At 49.3% G+C, this 17,700-nt stretch overlaps 1 protein-coding gene across 5 annotated transcripts in view; it reads right to left on the bottom strand.

Moving 5' to 3' along the window:
• bnipl (BCL2 interacting protein like) overlaps positions 1-17,328 on the bottom strand; it is a 69,086-nt gene extending 51,758 nt beyond the window's left edge. Inside the window, exons 1-3 of one of the 5 annotated variants that reach the window (XM_070868590.1) lie at positions 17,050-17,136; positions 15,614-15,885; positions 3,369-3,458 (exon numbers count right to left, since the gene is read on the bottom strand). In XM_070868590.1, coding sequence (XP_070724691.1) covers positions 3,369-3,458; positions 15,614-15,624 — 101 coding nt within the window. In that variant the 5' untranslated portion in view covers positions 15,625-15,885; positions 17,050-17,136. Of the gene's footprint in view, positions 1-3,368; positions 3,459-15,613; positions 15,886-17,049 lie in introns of all 5 variants that reach the window. The other 4 variants (XM_070868589.1, XM_070868588.1, XM_070868592.1 and 1 more) reach the window with 4 other exon arrangements.
• Positions 17,329-17,700: the final 372 nt, after the last annotated feature.

Consider the following 17,700-nt stretch of genomic DNA (forward strand, 5'->3'; position numbering starts at 1 on the left):
TTCGTTGGATATATTTAAAAGGGAGTTAGATGTGGCCCTTACGGCTAAAGGAATCAAGGGGTATGGAGAGAAAGCAGGAATGGGGTACTGAAGTTGCATGATCAGCCATGATCATATTGAATGGTGGTGCAGGCTCGAAGGGCCGAATGGCCTGCTCCTGCACCTATTTTCTATGTTTCTATGAAAGGTTGAGTAGGTTGGGCCTCTACTCATTGGAATTCAGAAGAATGAGAGGTGACCTTATCGAAATGTATAAGATGATGAGGGGGCTTGACAAGGTGGATGCAGAGAGGATGTTTCCACTGATAGGGGAGACTAGAACTAGGGGGCATGATCTTAGAATAAGGGGCCGCCCATTTAAAATTGAGATGGAGAGGAATTTCTTCTCCGAGGGTTGTAAATCTGTGGAATTCGCTGCCTCAGAGAGCTGTGGAAGCCGGGACATTGAATAAATTTAAGACAGAGATAGACAGTTTCTTAACTGATAAAGGGAATAAGGGAGCAGACAGGGAAGTGGAGCCGAGTCCATGATCGGATCAGCCATGATCATATTAAATGGCGGAGCAGGCTTGCGAAGCCATGTGGCCTACTCCTGCTCCTATTTCTTTATGTTCTTATGAAACAGATCACCTACAAGGGAAGGAAGGGCGCTACAAAAGGAACGAGGAGTAGGGGTAAGCAGAATGAGGTTAGGAGCAGCACGCGGAGAGGGCAGTAGGGTAAAAGGGCAAAACCCACGCGGGAATAGAGAATACGATAGCAACGAGAGAAGTGCAGAAGCACACAGCACAATGCTGCAAAAAGGTTAAACGCAAAGGTCTTTTGCATAAAAGACACACACCCTGGAAGCTTAAAATAGAACCACTTCCCTCAATTGGAGAACTGGAGACTGTAAACAAGGTTGTCTCATGTACTCTGCCCAGCTCCTCAATTGGGCGTTGCTTTGGAGTTTAACTGTTTGAAGTCTTGAGCAAAATTTTTTACAACATAAACCCAACTGACTAGTACTAGGGGACATAGTCTTAAAATGAGGAGCCGCCCATTTAAGACTGAGATGAGGAGGGGATTCTTCTCTCAGAGGGTTGTAAATCTGTGGAATTCTCTGCCCCAGAGAGCTGTGGAGGCTGTGTCATTGAGTAGATTTAAGACAGAGTTAGACAGATTTTTGAGCGATAAGGGAGTGAAGGGTTATGTGGAGCGGGCGGGGAAGTGGAGCTGAGTCCATGATCAGATCAGCCATGAGTGGCGGAGCTGGCTCGAGTGGCCAAAGGCCGACTCCTGCTCCTATTTCTTATGTTCTTATGACTGCGCTCATATTAGCAAGGTGAAACTGGCTCACCTTCACGTTTTTTTACATTCACTTTACTCTCAGACATTTTACTCACCCTTCAGATTTTGTCCTGATGCTAGATAACAAGACCAGAAAGTGTTGGTTTACGACATCTATCACTCTCCAACATCAGTACTGTACCTGTGACCTCTGATACAACACACGTCATTTATGGCTTCCTGTTCAATAGAGGAGCCATTCCTTTTGCTGCGTGTTATTTCAGTAGGACTGCGTCACCCAAGTCAGAAGGTCGTGGGTTCGAGTCCCAATCCAGAAACCCGAGCAAAAAATCCAGGCCGACACTCCTAGTGCAGTACTGAGGGAGCGCCGCACCGTCGGAGGGGTGACGCTGAGGGAGCGCCGCACCGTCGGAGGGGCGGTGCTGAGGGAGCGCCACAACGTCGGAGGGGCGGTGCTGAGGGAGCGCCACAACGTCGGAGGGGCCGTCTTTCGGATAAGGCATTAAAGCGAGGCTCTGCTCTCTCAGGTGGATGTAAACGATCCATTGCCACTATTTTGAAGACGAGCAGGAGAGTTCTCCCCGGTGTCCTGGGGCCAATATTTATCCCTCAACCAACATCACTAAAACATGACCTGGTCATCATCACATTGCTGTTCGTGGGCGCTTGCTGTGCACAAATTGGCTGCCGTGTTTCCCTCATTACATCAGTGACTACAAAGGTACTTTTATCGGCTGTAAAGCGCTTTGAGATGTCCGGAGGTCGCGAAAGGTGCAAGGCTTTCTTTTTCGCCCCTTTCTCTTGTTATCTGTATTGCACATCTCAAATTCTCCAATTACAATTGTACGATCAGAATATCATTTATTCTTTTATTGCTGGACAAAACATCTCATGATAAACTGCAGAGCTTTCAAAATCTACTTCTTTTAGGAGAGATCAAAAAGAAGAGAGAAAAAGACAAGACAACTCATAGCCACATGCAAACGCCCCGAGTCAAACTGGAGGTGATCACATCAGAAAGAGGTGCTCCGATCGGGCGAGCATCTGGGTTGACAAGGTGTGACACGCTCACATTCCTCTCGGTTGGGAAAGCCAGCTTGTGGGGTGTGCTCTCGTCAGGCGGTAATGAGCAGGGAATGTAGTTTCACCTCCGAGCCATGAATCCACCCTTGGGATCAGTCTAGGCACGAAAGCCAGACCCATCACTGCACATTGTGCAGCTCAGCGCCAAGCAAGACTACGTACAACAGCAGGTCAATGGATCATTACTTAAACGTCAGCTTTTTCTAGATCGAAATGAAAGACAGAATTTACATCACCTTTACAGCCCAACTGGTCCACGATGCTCCACATGAGCCTCCTCCCACCCCTCTTCCTCCAACCCCATCTACACATCCTCCTACTCCTTTCTCCCTCATAAGAATTAGGAGCAGGAGTCGGCCATTCGGCCCCTCTAGCCTGCTCCGCCATTCAATGAGATCATGGCTGATCTTCTACCTCAACTCCACTTTCCTGCACTATCCCCATGTCCCTTGATATTCAAAAATCTATTGATCTCTGTCTTGAATATACTCAACGACGGAGCCTCCACAGCCCTCTGGGGTAGAGAATTCCAAAGATTCACCACCCTCAGTGAAGAAATTCCTCCCCATCTCAGTCCTCAATGGCCGACCCCTTATCCTGAGACTGTGTGACCCCTGGTTCTCGACTCCCCTTATAAACAAACACTCATATGTTTATCTACTTTCTTAAATGCATCGATACTATTCGCCTCAACCACTCCCTGTCGCAGCGAGTTCTACATTCTCACCGCTCTCTGGGTAAAGAAGTTTCTCCTGAATTCCCCATTGGATTTATTAGTGACTGTCTTATATTGATGGCCTCTTGTTCTGCTCTCCCCCACAAGTGGAAACATCTTCTCTAGGTCAACCCTATCGAACCCTTTCATAATAAAGACTTCTATCAGGACCCCCTCAGCCTTCTCTTTTTCTAGAGAATGGATCACCAGCCTGTTCAATCTTTCCTGATAGGTATAACTTCTCAGCTATGGCACAATTGTACTCAATCTTTTTTTGCACCTTTTCCAGTGTCTGTATATCCTTTTTATAATATGGGGACCAGAACTGTTCACAGTAACTCCAAGTGTTGTCTGAGGTTCCGTGCAAGTTCTATATAAAAAAAAAAATGTTAGCATTCTACAAAAATGGTGCAGTGGTTATTTAATATACAGATAATTATTTTTAACATAAATTCTCTGCTTTTGAGTTCTATCCATCTAGAAATGAATTTGCTTTTGTGCCTTTCACTACCTCAGGATGCTTTACAGCCAATGAAGAACTTTTGGAGTGTAGTCACTGTTGTAATGTGGGAAACGCAGCAGCCAATTTGCGCACAGCAAGCTCCCACACACAGCAATGTGATAATGACCTGTTCTTTTAATGATATTAATCAGAAAGGCAAGGAAGGAAAGAAAAAGAAAAAGAAAAAGAAAAAGAAAAAGGAGACTTGCATTTATATAGCGCCTTTCATGATCACCGGACGACTCAAAGCACTTTACAACCAATGAAATTCTGAGTGTAGTCACTGTTGTATTGTGGGAAATGCAGCAGCTAATTTGCACACAGCAAGCTTCCACAAACAGCAACGTGATAATGATCCAGATAATCTGTTTTTTTGATATTTTGGTTGAGGGATCAATATATTGGCCCCAGGACAAAGGGGAGAACTCCCCCTGCTCTTCTTCGAAATAGTGCCATAGGATCTTTTACATCCACTTGAGAGCGCAGATGGGGCTTCAGTTTAACGTCTCATCCAAAAGACAGCACCTCCGAAAGTAAGACGCTCCCTCAGTACTGCCCATCCGACAGTGCAGCGCTCCCTCAGTACTGCCCCTCCGACAGTGTGGCGCTCCCTCAGTACTGCCCCTCCGACAGTGCGGCTCTCTCTCAGTACTGCCCCTCCAACAGTGCAGCGCTCCGTCAGTACTGCCCCTCCAACAGTGCGGAGCTCCCTCAGTCCTGTCCCTCCGACAGTGCGACGCTCCCTCAGTCCTGTCCCTCTGGCAGTGCGACGCTCCGAGTCCTGCCCCTCCGACAGTGCGGCGCTTCCTCAGTACTGCCCCTCCAACAGTGCAGCACTTATCAGTACTGCACTAGGAGTGTCAGCCGAGATTCTGTGCTCATGTCTCTGGAGTGGGACTTGAACCCACGCCCTTCTGACCCAGAGGCAAGCGTGCTACCCACTGAGTCACAACCGACACACACGAGCATCTTCAACACCTTGTAAGTCTGCTTCCAGTGTCTGGGGCAACTTTTCCATCATTGCTGGGGGGACTGAGGGTGCTTGATAGGGTAGGTGCAGAGAGGAGGTTTCCTCTCATGGGGGAATCATGAACTCGAGAGCATAGTTTCAGAATGAGGGGGCGCCCATTTAAGATGGAGATGAGGAGGAATTCCTTCTCGGAGGGTGGTGAATCGTTGGAATTCTCTTCCCCAGAGAGCTGTGGAGGCTGGGTCATTGAATATATTGAAGACGGAGATAGACAGATTTTTGTCAATAAGGGAGTCATAGAAACATAGAAAATAGGTGCAGGAGTAGGCCATTCGGCCCTTCTAGCCTGCACCGCCATTCAATGAGTTCATGGCTGAACATGCAACTTCAGTACCCCATTCCTGCTTTCTCGCCATACCCCTTGATCCCCCTAGTAGTAAGGACTTCATCTAACTCCTTTTTGAATATATTTAGTGAATTGGCCTCAACAACTTTCTGTGGTAGAGAATTCCACAGGTTCATCACTCTCTGGGTGAAGAAATTCCTCCTCATCTCAGTCCTAAATGGCTTACCCCTTATCCTTAGACTGTGTCCCCTGGTTCTGGACTTCCCCAACATTGTGAACATTCTTCCTGCATCTAACCTGTCTAACCCCGTCAGAATTTTAAACGTTTCTATGAGGTCCCCTCTCATTCTTCTGAACTCCAGTGAATACAAGCCCAGTTGATCCAGTTTTTCTTGATAGGTCAGTCCCGCCATCCCGGGAATCAGTCTGGTGAACCTTCGCTGCACTCCCTCAATAGCAAGAATGTCCTTCCTCAGGTTAGGAGACCAAAACTGTACACAATACTCCAGGTGTGGCCTCACCAAGGCCCTGTACAACTGTAGCAACACCTCCCTGCCCCTGTACTCGAATCCCCTCGCTATGAAGGCAAACATGCCATTTGCTTTCTTAGCCTGTTGTACCTGCATGCCAACCTTCAATGACTGATGTACCATGACACCCAGGTCTCTTTGCACCTCCCCTTTTCCTAATCTGTCACCATTCAGATAATAGTCTGTCTCTCTGTTTTTACCACCAAAGTGGATAACCTCACATTTATCCACATTATACTTCATCTGCCATGCATTTGCCCACTCACCTAACCTATCCAAGTCGCTCTGCAGCCTCATAGCATCCTCCTCGCAGCTCACATTGCCACCCAACTTAGTGTCATCCGCAAATTTGGAGATACTACATTTAATCCCCTCGTCTAAATCATTAATGTACAGTGTAAACAGCTGGGGCCCCAGCACAGAACCTTGCGGTACCCCACTAGTCACTGCCTGCCATTCTGAAAAGTCCCCATTTACTCCTACTCTTTGCTTCCTGTTTGACAACCAGTTCTCAATGCATGTCAGCACACTACCACCAATCCCATGTGCTTTAACTTTGCACATTGATACCTTGTCGAAAGCCTTCTGAAAGTCCAAATATACCACATCAACTGGTTCTCCCTTGTCCACTCTACTGGAAACATCCTCAAAAAATTCCAGAAGATTTGTCAAGCATGATTTCCCTTTCACAAATCCATGCTGACTTGGACCTCTTTCCAAATGCACTGCTATGACATCCTTAATAATTGATTCCATAATTTTACCCACTACCGATGTCAGGCTGACCGGTCTATAATTCCCATTTATCTCTCTCCCTCCTTTTTTTAAAAAAGTGGGGTTACATTGGCTACCCTCCACTCCATAGGAACTGATCCAGAGTCAATGGAATGTTGGAAAATGACTGTCAATGCATCCACTATTTCCAAGGCCACCTCCTTAAGTACTCTGGGATGCAGTCCATCAGGTCCTGGGGATTTATCGGCCTTCAATCCCATCAATTTCCCCAACACAATTTCCCGATTAATAAGGATTTCCCTCAGTTCCTCCTCCTTACTAGACCCTCTGACCCCTTTTATATCCGGAAGGTTGTTTGTGTCCTCCTTAGTGAATACCGAACCAAAGTACTTGTTCAATTGGTCCGCCATTTCTTTGTTCCCCATTATGACTTCCCCTGATTCTGACTGCAGGGGACCTACGTTTGTCTTTACTAACCTTTTTCTCTTTACATATCTATAGAAACTTTTGCAATCCGTCTTAATGTTCCCTGCAATCTTCTTCTCGTACTCCATTTTCCCTGCCCTAATCAAACCCTTTGTCCTCCTCTGCTGAGTTCTAAATTTCTCCCAGTCCCCGGGTTCGCTGCTATTTCTGGCCAATTTATATGCCACTTCCTTGGCTTTAATACTATCCCTGATTTCCCTTGATAGCCACGGTTGAGCCACCTTCCCTTTTTTATTTTTACGCCAGACAGGAATGTACAATTGTTGTAGTTCATCCATGCGGTCTCTAAATGTCTGCCATTGCCCATCCACAGTCAACCCCTTAAGTATCATTCGCCAATCTATCCTAGCCAATTCATGCCTCATACCTTCAAAGTTAGCCTTCTTTAAGTTCTGGACCATGGTCTCTGAATGAACTGTTTCATTCTCCATCCTAATGCAGAATTCCACCATATTATGGTCACTCTTCCCCAAGGGGCCTCGCACAACGAGATTGCTAATTAATCCTCTCTCATTACACAACACCCAGTCTAAGATGGCCTCCCACCTAGTTGGTTCCTCGACATATTGGTCTAGAAAACCATCCCTTATGCACTCCAGGAAATCCTCCTCCACCGTATTGCTTCCAGTTTGGCTCGCCCAATCTATGTGCATATTAAAGTCACCCATTATAACTGCTGCACCTTTATTGCATGCACCCCTAATTTCCTGTTTGATGCCCTCCCCAACATCACTACTACTGTTTGGGGAGGGTATCAAGGGTTATGGGGAGCGGGCGGGGAAGTGGAGTTGAGGCCAAGATCAGTTCAGACGTGATCTTATCGAATGGCGGAGCAGGCTCGAGGGGCCGAATGGCCGACTCCCGCTTCTGTTTCTTATGTTCTTATTGGGGTGCCCACGTACTTCACCTTCCTAAAGCCCAGGTTTCAAGACGTGTTATATCCCACTCATCCCGTTATAAACTCATCCATCGTCAAAAAAATCAGAGATAGAAGAGTCAATTCACCACCCGGCACTCACAGGCCAGGCTCATACTGCAAGAACAGACACTTGGACAAGGCACTAGAAGGCAAACAAAGACATGGAACCAGCATCGCAGTCACAAGTTAACAGCTTTAGAAGAGCGCGGGGCAGGGTGGGGAAGGTGAAGAAACTGACGGGCGAAAACAAGGCAGATGAAATCGATATCAATATTCCAGCTTAGTGTCAGCTGTGGCTCAGTGGGTAGCACACTCGCCTTCGAGTCAGAAGGTTGTGGGTTCAAGTCCTACTCCAGGGATTTGAACACATAAATCTAGGCTAACACTGTCAGAGGGGCGGTACCGAGGGAGCGTCGCACTGTCGGAGGGGCGGTACTGAGGGAGCGCCGCACTGTCGGAGGGGTGGTACTGAGGGAGCGCCGCACTGTCGGAGGGGTGGTACTGAGGGAGCGCCGCACTGTCGGAGGGGCGGTACCGAGGGAGCGTCGCACTGTCGGAGGGGCGGTACCGAGGGAGCGCCTCACTGTCGGAGGGGCGGTACCGAGGGAGCGCCGCACTGTCGGAGGTGCCGTTTTTGGATGAGACGTTAAACCGAGGCCCCATCCATCCTCTCAAGTGGACATAAAAGATCCCATTGCACTATTTGGAAGAAGAGCAGGGGGAGTTCTCCCCAGTGTCCTAGGGCCAATATTTATCTCTCAATCAACATCACAAAACAGATGATCTGGGTCATTATCACATTGCTGTGTGTGGGAGCTTGCTGTGCACAAATTAGCTGCCGCGTTTCCTACAATACAACAGTGACTATACTCCAAACGTACTTCATTGGCTGTAAAGTGCTTCGAGATGTCCGGTGGTTGTGAAAGGCGCTATATAAATGCAAGTTTTTCTTTTTTTTTTAAAAACACATTACTGAGGTGTTTTTAAGAATCAACCGTGATTTTCTCAACATCGCTCAACAATTCTAGAAATAACTCGCTGTGGAATTTCCGGTCACATCCCATCTACAGGAAGCTGAGAAACCCAACGACTAACATCTTACACAAGCCAAGCCTGATGGTTTGTTTAGCAATGAGTTGGTTTGCTAACTGCGTAAAAACCATCTAAAAGGTAAGAAATATCAACGCGATTAGCTGGGGCTGTTCTCCTCGGAGCAGAGAAGCCCAAGAGGAGATTTGATAGAGGAGTTTACTCTATCTGAACCCTTCAAGATATTAAATAAAGAGAAACAGTTCCCATTGGCGGAAGGGTCGATAAGAGGGCACAGACTTAAGGTGATTGGCAAAAGAACCAGAGGTGGTATGAGGAGAAATCTTTTTACACAACGAGTGGTTCGATATGGAATGTACTGCCCGATACGGTGGTGGATACAGATTCAATAGTATCAGCTCCGCTGGGCGGGCCACATTGTCCGCATGTCAGACACGAGACTCCCAAAGCAAGCGCTCTACTCCGAACTCCTTCACGGCAAACGAGCCAAAGGTGGGCAGAGGAAACGTTACAAGGAGCACCCTCAAAGCCTCCCTGATAAAGTGCAACATCCCCACCGACACCTGGGAGTCCCTGGCCCAAAGACCAGTCCGCCCTATGTGGAGGAAGTGCATCCAGGAGGGTGCTGAGCACCTCGAGTCTCATCGCCGAGAGCACGCAGAAACCAAGCGCAGGCAGCGGAAGGAGCGTGCGGCAAACCTGTCCCACCCACCCTTACCCTCAACCACTGTCTGTCCCACCTGTGACAGGGACTGTGGCTCTCGTATTGGACTGTTCAGCCACCTAAGGACTCGTTTTAAGAGTGGAAGCAAGTCTTCCTCAATTCCGAGGGACTGCCTATGATGATGATGAGTAGATTTCAAAATGGAATTGGATAAATACTTGGAGAAATAAATTGCAGGGATTTGGGGTTGTGAATCTTTGGAATTCTCTATCCCAGAGAGCTGTGGATCAATAGATTTTCGGACTGTAGGGGAATCAAGGGATATGGGGATCGGAGGGAAAAGTGGAGTTGAGGTAGAAGATCAGCCATGATCTTGTAAAATGGTGGAGCAGGCTCGAGGGGCCATATGGCCTACTCCTGCTCCTAATTCTTATGTTCCATCCTCCTTTCCTGAAGACAGTAATGGCAGTCCTTTATTACTGACGCGTGGCCCCGAACAGTCAGTGTCGGCAGGCTATTCCACAATGGGAGGCGCCACCGGCCCAATTCTACCCTCATCCAGCATCCACACAAGGAGCCCGTGACCATTATCGACCGCGGAGCTGCTGAGAAACCAGTTCTCTCATCATAGGCAGTCCCTCGAAGCGAGGATGACTTGCTTCCACGCCAAAAAGGGATGAGTTCACAGGTGTTTCAATGTTCAAGGTCCCGAACTACATGTTGAAGGGTGGAAGATGCCTGTGGGTGGATTTTTTTTAACATGGGGTGGCCGTTGCACACCAGCCACCACCCGGGCTTGACAGAGCAAGGTCTTGGTCCAGTGGCAAGGATTAACCAAGACGACGGGAGACCAGCTCTGCTGCACGGACTCAGTGCGCCCACATATCGCACAGTGTGGGCTGGCCCGTGCTGCCCCTGGGCCCTGAACTTACTCCTCTCCTGGGCCCCGATCACATCCCTCTACAAACTCTTGCCGCTCCTTCGTTCCCCCCCCCCCCCCCCGGCTGTGTCTATCCGCACTGCATTCAGCGACCTGGCTTTGCAGCCGTCGCCCTCCTGCAGCAGCACGCGCTGCTCCCTGCAGTGGCATGCCACCGCACGCTGCTCCCTGTAATGGCCCCGGCCTGCTGATGGTCTCGCAGGCCAGGACCGCACCGATTTCCGGGAAGGGCTGCCGCACGCTACCCCCTCCAATGGCCCCGGCCTGCTGATGGTCTCGCAGGCGGTGACTGCGACGATTTCCAGGCCGGTTCTCTATCCCATAGCTGGTTGACAGTCACATTGGACTGAGACGCACAGGAGACACTCCTGCCAGATTGTGCTCCTAAGCTAGTCTGCTTGCATCTGCTCGGAGCAGCAGTTGCGAACGTTCCCTGCACAAAGCAAGTTTTAAATGTTTCCCTACCCGTGCACACAGGAATCCCATTTGGAATTTGGGACTTTGTTGAAAGGGTGGATCCCATTTAACCAGGAACGCACACAGACAATAGATCAGGAAACATAAATAATAATTTTCAAACATCAAAAGCATGACTCAACGGCGCTCCTGAATCGACTTGCCAAGAGCTAAGTTCAGAGCTGCAGCAACAGAGCTCCCTCTTCCCCACGCCTTTGTCCATTTCTGCCAGTTTACACCGCCCCGCTCAAAATGATGGGGCCAAGCCAGACCCGCACAAACCAGAGGCCCCATCGCCGACCACCGATTCAGACCGGGAATCCATTGCTGTACCATTGCAGGCCCCCTGTATGCTTCAAAGACAGGGACTCTATACAGCAGGCACATCAAAGCACTGGAGAAGTACCACCAACGCTGCCTCCGCAAGATCCTGCAAATCCATTGGCAGGATAGGCGCACCAACTTCAGTGTTGCATGCCAGACACGAGGCTCCCAAAACAAGCGCTCTACTCGGAACTCCTTCGCGACAAGCGAGCCAAAGGTGGGCAGAGAAAACGTTACAGCGACACCCTCAAAGCCTCCCCTGATAAAGTGCAACATCCCCACCAACACCTGGGAGTCCCTGGCCAAAGACCGCCCTAAGTGGAGGTAGTGCATCCGGGAGGGCGCCGAGCACCTCGAGTCTCATCGCCGAGAGCGCGCAGAAACCAAGCGCAGGCAGCGGAAGGAGCGTGCGGCAAACCTGTCCCACCCTCCCCTTCCCTCAACGACTATCTGTCCCACCTGTGACAGGGACTGTGATCCCCGTACTGGACTGCTCAGCCACCTAAGGACTCATTTTTAGAGTGGAAGCAAGTCTTCCTCGATTCCCAGGGACTGCCTATGATGATGATCTTGGTCAGGCCAACATCCCCAGCAGTGAAACACTGACCACACTCGATCAGCTCCGCTGGGCAGGCCACATTGTTCGCATGCCTGACATGAGACTCCCAAAACAAGCGCGCTACTTGAAACTCCTACACGTCAAGCAAGCCAAAGGTGGGAAGAGGAAAAGTTACAAGGACACCCTCAAAGCCTCCTTGAAAAGTGCAACATCCCCACCGACACCTGGGAGTCCCTGGCCCAAGACCGTTCAAAGTGGAAGAGAAGAATCAGGGAGGGTGCCAAACACTTGGGAGTCTCTTCGCCAGGAGCAAGCAGAGACCAAGCGCAAATATTGGAAGGAGCGCACGACAACCCAAGCACCCCAACCAACCAGCCCTTCAACCACCGCCTGCCCCACCTGTGACAGAGACTGTAGGTCCCGCATCGGACTCATCAGTCACCTGAGAACTCATTTTTAGTGTGGAAGCAAGTCATCCTCGACTCCGGGGGACTGCCTAAGGCCCCCAGAACAACGTGTATTTATACAGCTGCCTTTAACGCAGCAAGGTGACCCAAGACACTTCACAGGAGCGTTATCAGACAAGAATGTTGACACCGAGCCACATAAGAGATAGGAGGACAGGTGGCCAAAAGCTTGGTCAAAGAGGGAGGTTTTAAGAAGGCACGGCCGCCATTGGTGGAGCGAAGGAAGTCAGGGATGGACGAGGCCAGAATTGGAGGAGCGCAGAGATCTTGGAGGCTCGTCCGGCTGGAGAAGGTTAGAGATAGCGAGGGGTGCGATTTCAACACAAGGATGAGAATTTTAAATCTGTGGTGTTGCCGGACCGGGAGCCAATGTAAGTCAGCGAGCACAGGAGGGTGATGGGTGAGCGGGACTCGGCGCGAGTTAGGACACATGGCAGCGAGCACAGGAGGGTGATGGGTGAGCGGGACTCGGCGCGAGTTAGGACACATGGCAGCGACCACAGGAGGGTGATGGGTGAGCGGGACTCGGTGCGAGTTAGGACACATGGCAGCGAGCACAGGGGGTGATGGGTGAGCGGGACTCGGCGCGAGTTAGGACACATGGCAGCGAGCACAGGGGGTGATGGGTGAGCGGGACTCGGTGCGAGTTAGGACACGGGTCAGCGAGCACAGGAGGGTGATGGGTGAGCGGGACTCGGCGCGAGTTAGGACACATGGCAGCGAGCACAGGAGGGTGATGGGTGAGCGGGACTCGGTGCGAGTTAGGACACGGGGCGGCAGAGTTTTGGATGAGCTGAAGTTCACACAGGTTGGAAGATGGGAAGGCATTTGGAATAGTCGAGTCTGGGAGGTAACAAAAGCACGGATGAGGGTTTCAGCAGCAGATGGGCTGAGGGAGGGGCGGAGACGGGCGATATTACGGAGACATATATTACACATAACCTTTTTTGTTACCTCCCTCCTATAATTGTGTTTCGGAGACACGAGGGGCGAGTGTGCTGGGAAATTGGAACCTTTTCGGATTCGATCTTAGCATCAAGCACTTCCAGGGCAGATATTGCACAACTTAAATACTGATACAAGATAATGGCAGAAAAAAATAGAAAAGCAAATTATAATTTAAATGGAGAAAAATTGCAAAGTGCTGCAGCACAGAGGGACCTGGGGATCCTTGTGTATGAAACACAAAAAGTTAGTATGCAGGTACAGCAAGTGATCAGGAAGGCAAATGGAATGTTGGCCTTTATTGCAAAGGAGATGGAGTATAAAAGCAGAGAAGTCCTGCTACAACTGTACAGGGTATTGGTGAGGCCACACCTAGAGTACTGCATACAGTTTTGGTCTCCATATTTAAGGAAGGATATGCTTGCATTGGAGGCTGTTCAGAGAAGGTTCACTAGGTTGATTCCGGAGATGAGGGGATTGACTTATGTAGGTTGGGCCTCTACTCATTGGAATTCAGAAGAATGAGAGGTGATCTTATCGAAACGTATAAGACAATGAGGGGGCTCGACAAGGTGGATGCAGAGAGGATATTTCCACTGATAGGGGAAACTAAAACTAGGGGACATAGTCTCAGAATAAGGGGCTGCCCATTTAAAACTGAGATGAGGAGGAATTTCTTCTCTCAGGAGGGTTGTAAATCTGTGGAATTCGCTGGCTCAGAGAGCTGTGGAGGCTGGGTCATTGAATATATTTAAGGCGGAGATAGATTTTTGAGTGATAAGGGAATAAGGGGTTATGGGGAGCGGGCAGGGAAATGGACCCGAGTCCATGATCAGATCAGCCATGATCTTATTAAATGGCAGAGCAGGCTCGAGGGGCCGTATGGTCTACTCCTGCTCCTATTTCTTATGTTCTTATGATTAGTACTCCCTCTACATTCCACCCTAAGTCACACCAGCTCCGACCCCAGCAGAGTGCCCCACCCCCGTACTACCCTTGCATATTTCTCACACCGACCACAGGGGTTGCCAACTCTGCTGGGACATATTCCTGGAGGTTTCATCACATGACCTCCTGCCTACAAACGCCGCCGCACACCCCCCCCCCCCACCCCCATTAGCCGTTTACTCCCCGTCTCCAATATTTTGGTAACCAATAAATAAAAAGTGTTCAAAGAAAATGAATTCCTCTAGGAGAATGAGAATGAGGAGGTGCGATATAAACTGAAGAGTTCAATTCTAAAGGGGGTGCACGAACAGACAGACCTGGGGGTACGTGTGCACAAATCGTTGAAGGTGGCAGGGCAGCTTTAGAAAGCGGTTAAAAAGGCTCATGGGATTCATAAATTGAGGCATAGAGTACAAAAGCAAGGAAGTGATGATCAACCCTTTATAAATCACTGGTTCGGCCCCAACTGGAGTATTGTGTCCAATACTGGGCACCGCACTTTAGGGAGGATGTGAAGGCCTTAGAGAGGGAGCAGAAAAGATTGACCAGAATGGTTCCAGGAATGAGGGACTTCAGTGACGTGGATAGACTGGAGAAGCTGGGGTTGTTCTCCTTGGAGCAGAGACGATTGAGAAGAGATTTGATAGAGATGTTCAAGATCACGAAGGGTCTGGACAGAGTAGATCGAGAGAAACTGTTCCCATTGGCGGAAGGGTTGAGAACCAGAGGACACAGATTTAAGATAATTGGCAGAAGAACCAAAAGCGATGCAAGAAAATAACTTTTTTTTTTTTAAACGCAGCGAGTGGTTAGGATCTGGAATGCACTGCCTGAAAGGGTGGTGGAGGCAGACTCAATCTGTGAGGGATCGGGACTAGCTGAGAGTCGGCACGGGCTCGACGGGCTGAATGGCCTTCTGTGCTGTAACCATTCGATGATTTTTCTCCCCCGATGATCACACCAGCATCCAGGAGATTATATTTCAATTCCTGGAGACAATCCTAGAGTGTTGACAAGCCTACCGACCACCCCGGAGATTCAGTAGTATACTGGGAGCACTTTTGCCCAATAGGGATTAGATTGACTACATTCTCAGGATAAGGGAATCAAGCGATATGGGGATAGGGCAGGAAAGTGGAGTTGAGGTAGAAGATCAGCCGTGGCTCAGTGGGTAGCTCCCTCGCTTCAGAATCAGAAGGGTGTGGGTTCGAGCCCCACTCCAGAGACTTGAGCACAAAAGTCTAGGCTGACACGCCAGTGCAGTACTGAGGGAGCGCCGCGCTGCCGGCAGGGCGGTGCCGAGGGAGCGCCGGGCTGTCGGAGGGGCGGTGCCGAGGGAGCACTGCATATATGTGTATAAAATATAAATAACATTGAAATATCAAAATTATATATACACTTGAGATGGAAAAAAAGTTATGGGGAAAGAGCAGGGAAGAGTGGGACTAATTGGATTGCTCTGTCAAAGAGCCGTCACAGGCACGATGGGCCGAATGGCCTCCTGCTGTGATAATCAGAGGCTGTTATTAATCGTGGAAGATGGGCCTCGAGGAGGGGACAGAGATAAACATGACAACATTTTTATCTTAGAAACTGTTTACATGTATGCTCGTCTGAAATTGAGAGAGAAAAACTAGTACTGAAGACAGGGACTAGTAATGGTGAATAAAGGAATTTAACTCACCTCTTCTCCATCAGAAACGATACTCTTTCTGTATGCAGTAAATAAACTGGCCTTAAAAAAAAGTCTTTATTCCTTAATGGAGTCAGGTCCCATTATAAGATGGCACATCTCCAACCTTTGAGCACTCTTCTGAAGACGCTGATGCTCGCTGGGGTTCACAGGTACTGTGTGAGCTCTGGCACCTCCGCTATTTGGATGAGGAGGGCGTCACAACCAAATCTGATCCTGTCTTCATCCAACAGTCACGTGCATAATCAGCACAGGCACAACCACTGTGGGCGGAGAGGAGAATGTGTTCCTCATACCTTTTGTGGGCACGGGATATATATTTCTCTCTCTGAATATAATTGCCCCTGATATCCCACAACTATCTATATGTAGCCGCACCTACTGTAGGGGTGACTGCGCAGCAATCATTAGCAAAGAGCTTGGCTGATTTACCCCCCCCCCCCCGCCGCCTCCCCACACACTTCCCTAACCAAGGGGTGCTGAGGCTAACTGTACCACAACCCCAAAATCACTGCACAGCTGAGATTAACTAACTCAGCACAGACTGAGAGTCAGACCTGGCTACTAGTCTGGGTGTCAGCTGTTCTCCAGTGGGCAGCACACTCGCCTCTGGGTCAGAAGGTCGTGGGTTCAAGTCCCACTCGAGAGACTTGAGCGCATAATCTAGGCTGCCACTCCCAGTGCAGTGCCGAGGGAGCGCCGCACCGTCGGAGGGGCAGTCTTTCGAATGAGACATTAAACCGAGGCCCATCTGCCCTCTCGAGTGGACGTAAAAGATCCCATGGCCACTATTTCAAAGAAGAGCAGGGGGGAGTTCTTCCCGGTGTCTTGGGGCCAATATTTATCCCTCAACCAACATCACTAAAAAAAAACTGATTAGCAGGTCATCATCACATTGTTGCTTGTGGGAGCTTGCTGTGCGCAAATTGAGCGGCCGCATTTCCTACACCACAACAGTGACTACACTTTCCAAAAAATGTACTTCATTGGCTGGAAAGCGCTGAGGGAAGGGGCTGCAAGTTCTTTAAGAAGCTTGGGGTGTGTATTTTCTTCATATACAGACGAGCTGTATATGGAGAAAATACACACAAACACATCCCGGCTTCATGTACACTGCAAGGAATCAGTTCCAACTTTCTCAAACAGAAGAACAAACTGAGCTTTTAAAAGTTCGTTTTATAAAAAAGTTACAGCAAAGTAAAATTATTGAAATCCGCCCATTCGAAGGGATAAGGTTTAAATAAACAGTTTCATCATTTAATCTGAGCAGGAGACCCGCAGGACCAATAAAATAGGGGGAAAACTGAGCCTCAAACTCCTCCTGCTCCCCACCTGACGTGTCAGTTTAAGCTCGAAAACTTGCCCTTTTAAGCAGAGGAAAATAAAAATTAATTTCTCTCTCTCTCTCTCTCTCTCTCCGCACTCACCTCCCATTCTGTTCCGCCGTATCTCCCTTCCCCTTGTGGGCTTTCTCCTGTCGCTCTTCAGGGTTGCTTCCCATCGGTCGCGAACTCATGACATTTGTCACAAACTTCTTTGGAACAAAGTTTGAAACAAAGTTTAGAATTGTTCGCAGCTCTTGTTCGCAGCTCCGGCCCAGCCTCGCTGATGCGATTCACTCTTTTCCTGCTTCTTATTTGTGTTTCTCTCTCTCTCTATCTTCTCTCCACCTCTTCCTCTTCCCCTTGCCCTCCCCCCCAGTGACGAGGGATCAGAAGGAGAAATCAGATTGTCAGCATATCCCCTTTTTCCTCCGTCACCTTATTGACCAACACGTTTGTCAAAGCGGCTGCGTCCGGGTCCTAGCGCCGTCGAGGTTCATCCAGACAGGCGGGGGGGGGGGGGGGGGGGAGGGGGTGCCTTATTATACATGTGGTTTTCTCTGCAGGGGTGGGTGAGCCTCTCCTCTCTGCAAATCTTGCTACATTCTCAGACACACCCTGCAGAGTCAGTCTACAAAAGGAGAATAATATTAATTGTGCATGTTAGATGTGGGACCTAACTTAGAGGGAAGCCCTCTCACCTCTGACGGCCAGTAGGTTGTGGGTTCGTGGTCCCACTCCAGAGACTTGAGCTCA

The sequence above is a fragment of the Pristiophorus japonicus genome, chromosome 30 (assembly GCF_044704955.1).
Source record: "Pristiophorus japonicus isolate sPriJap1 chromosome 30, sPriJap1.hap1, whole genome shotgun sequence".
Classification (NCBI taxonomy): domain Eukaryota; kingdom Metazoa; phylum Chordata; class Chondrichthyes; family Pristiophoridae; genus Pristiophorus; species Pristiophorus japonicus.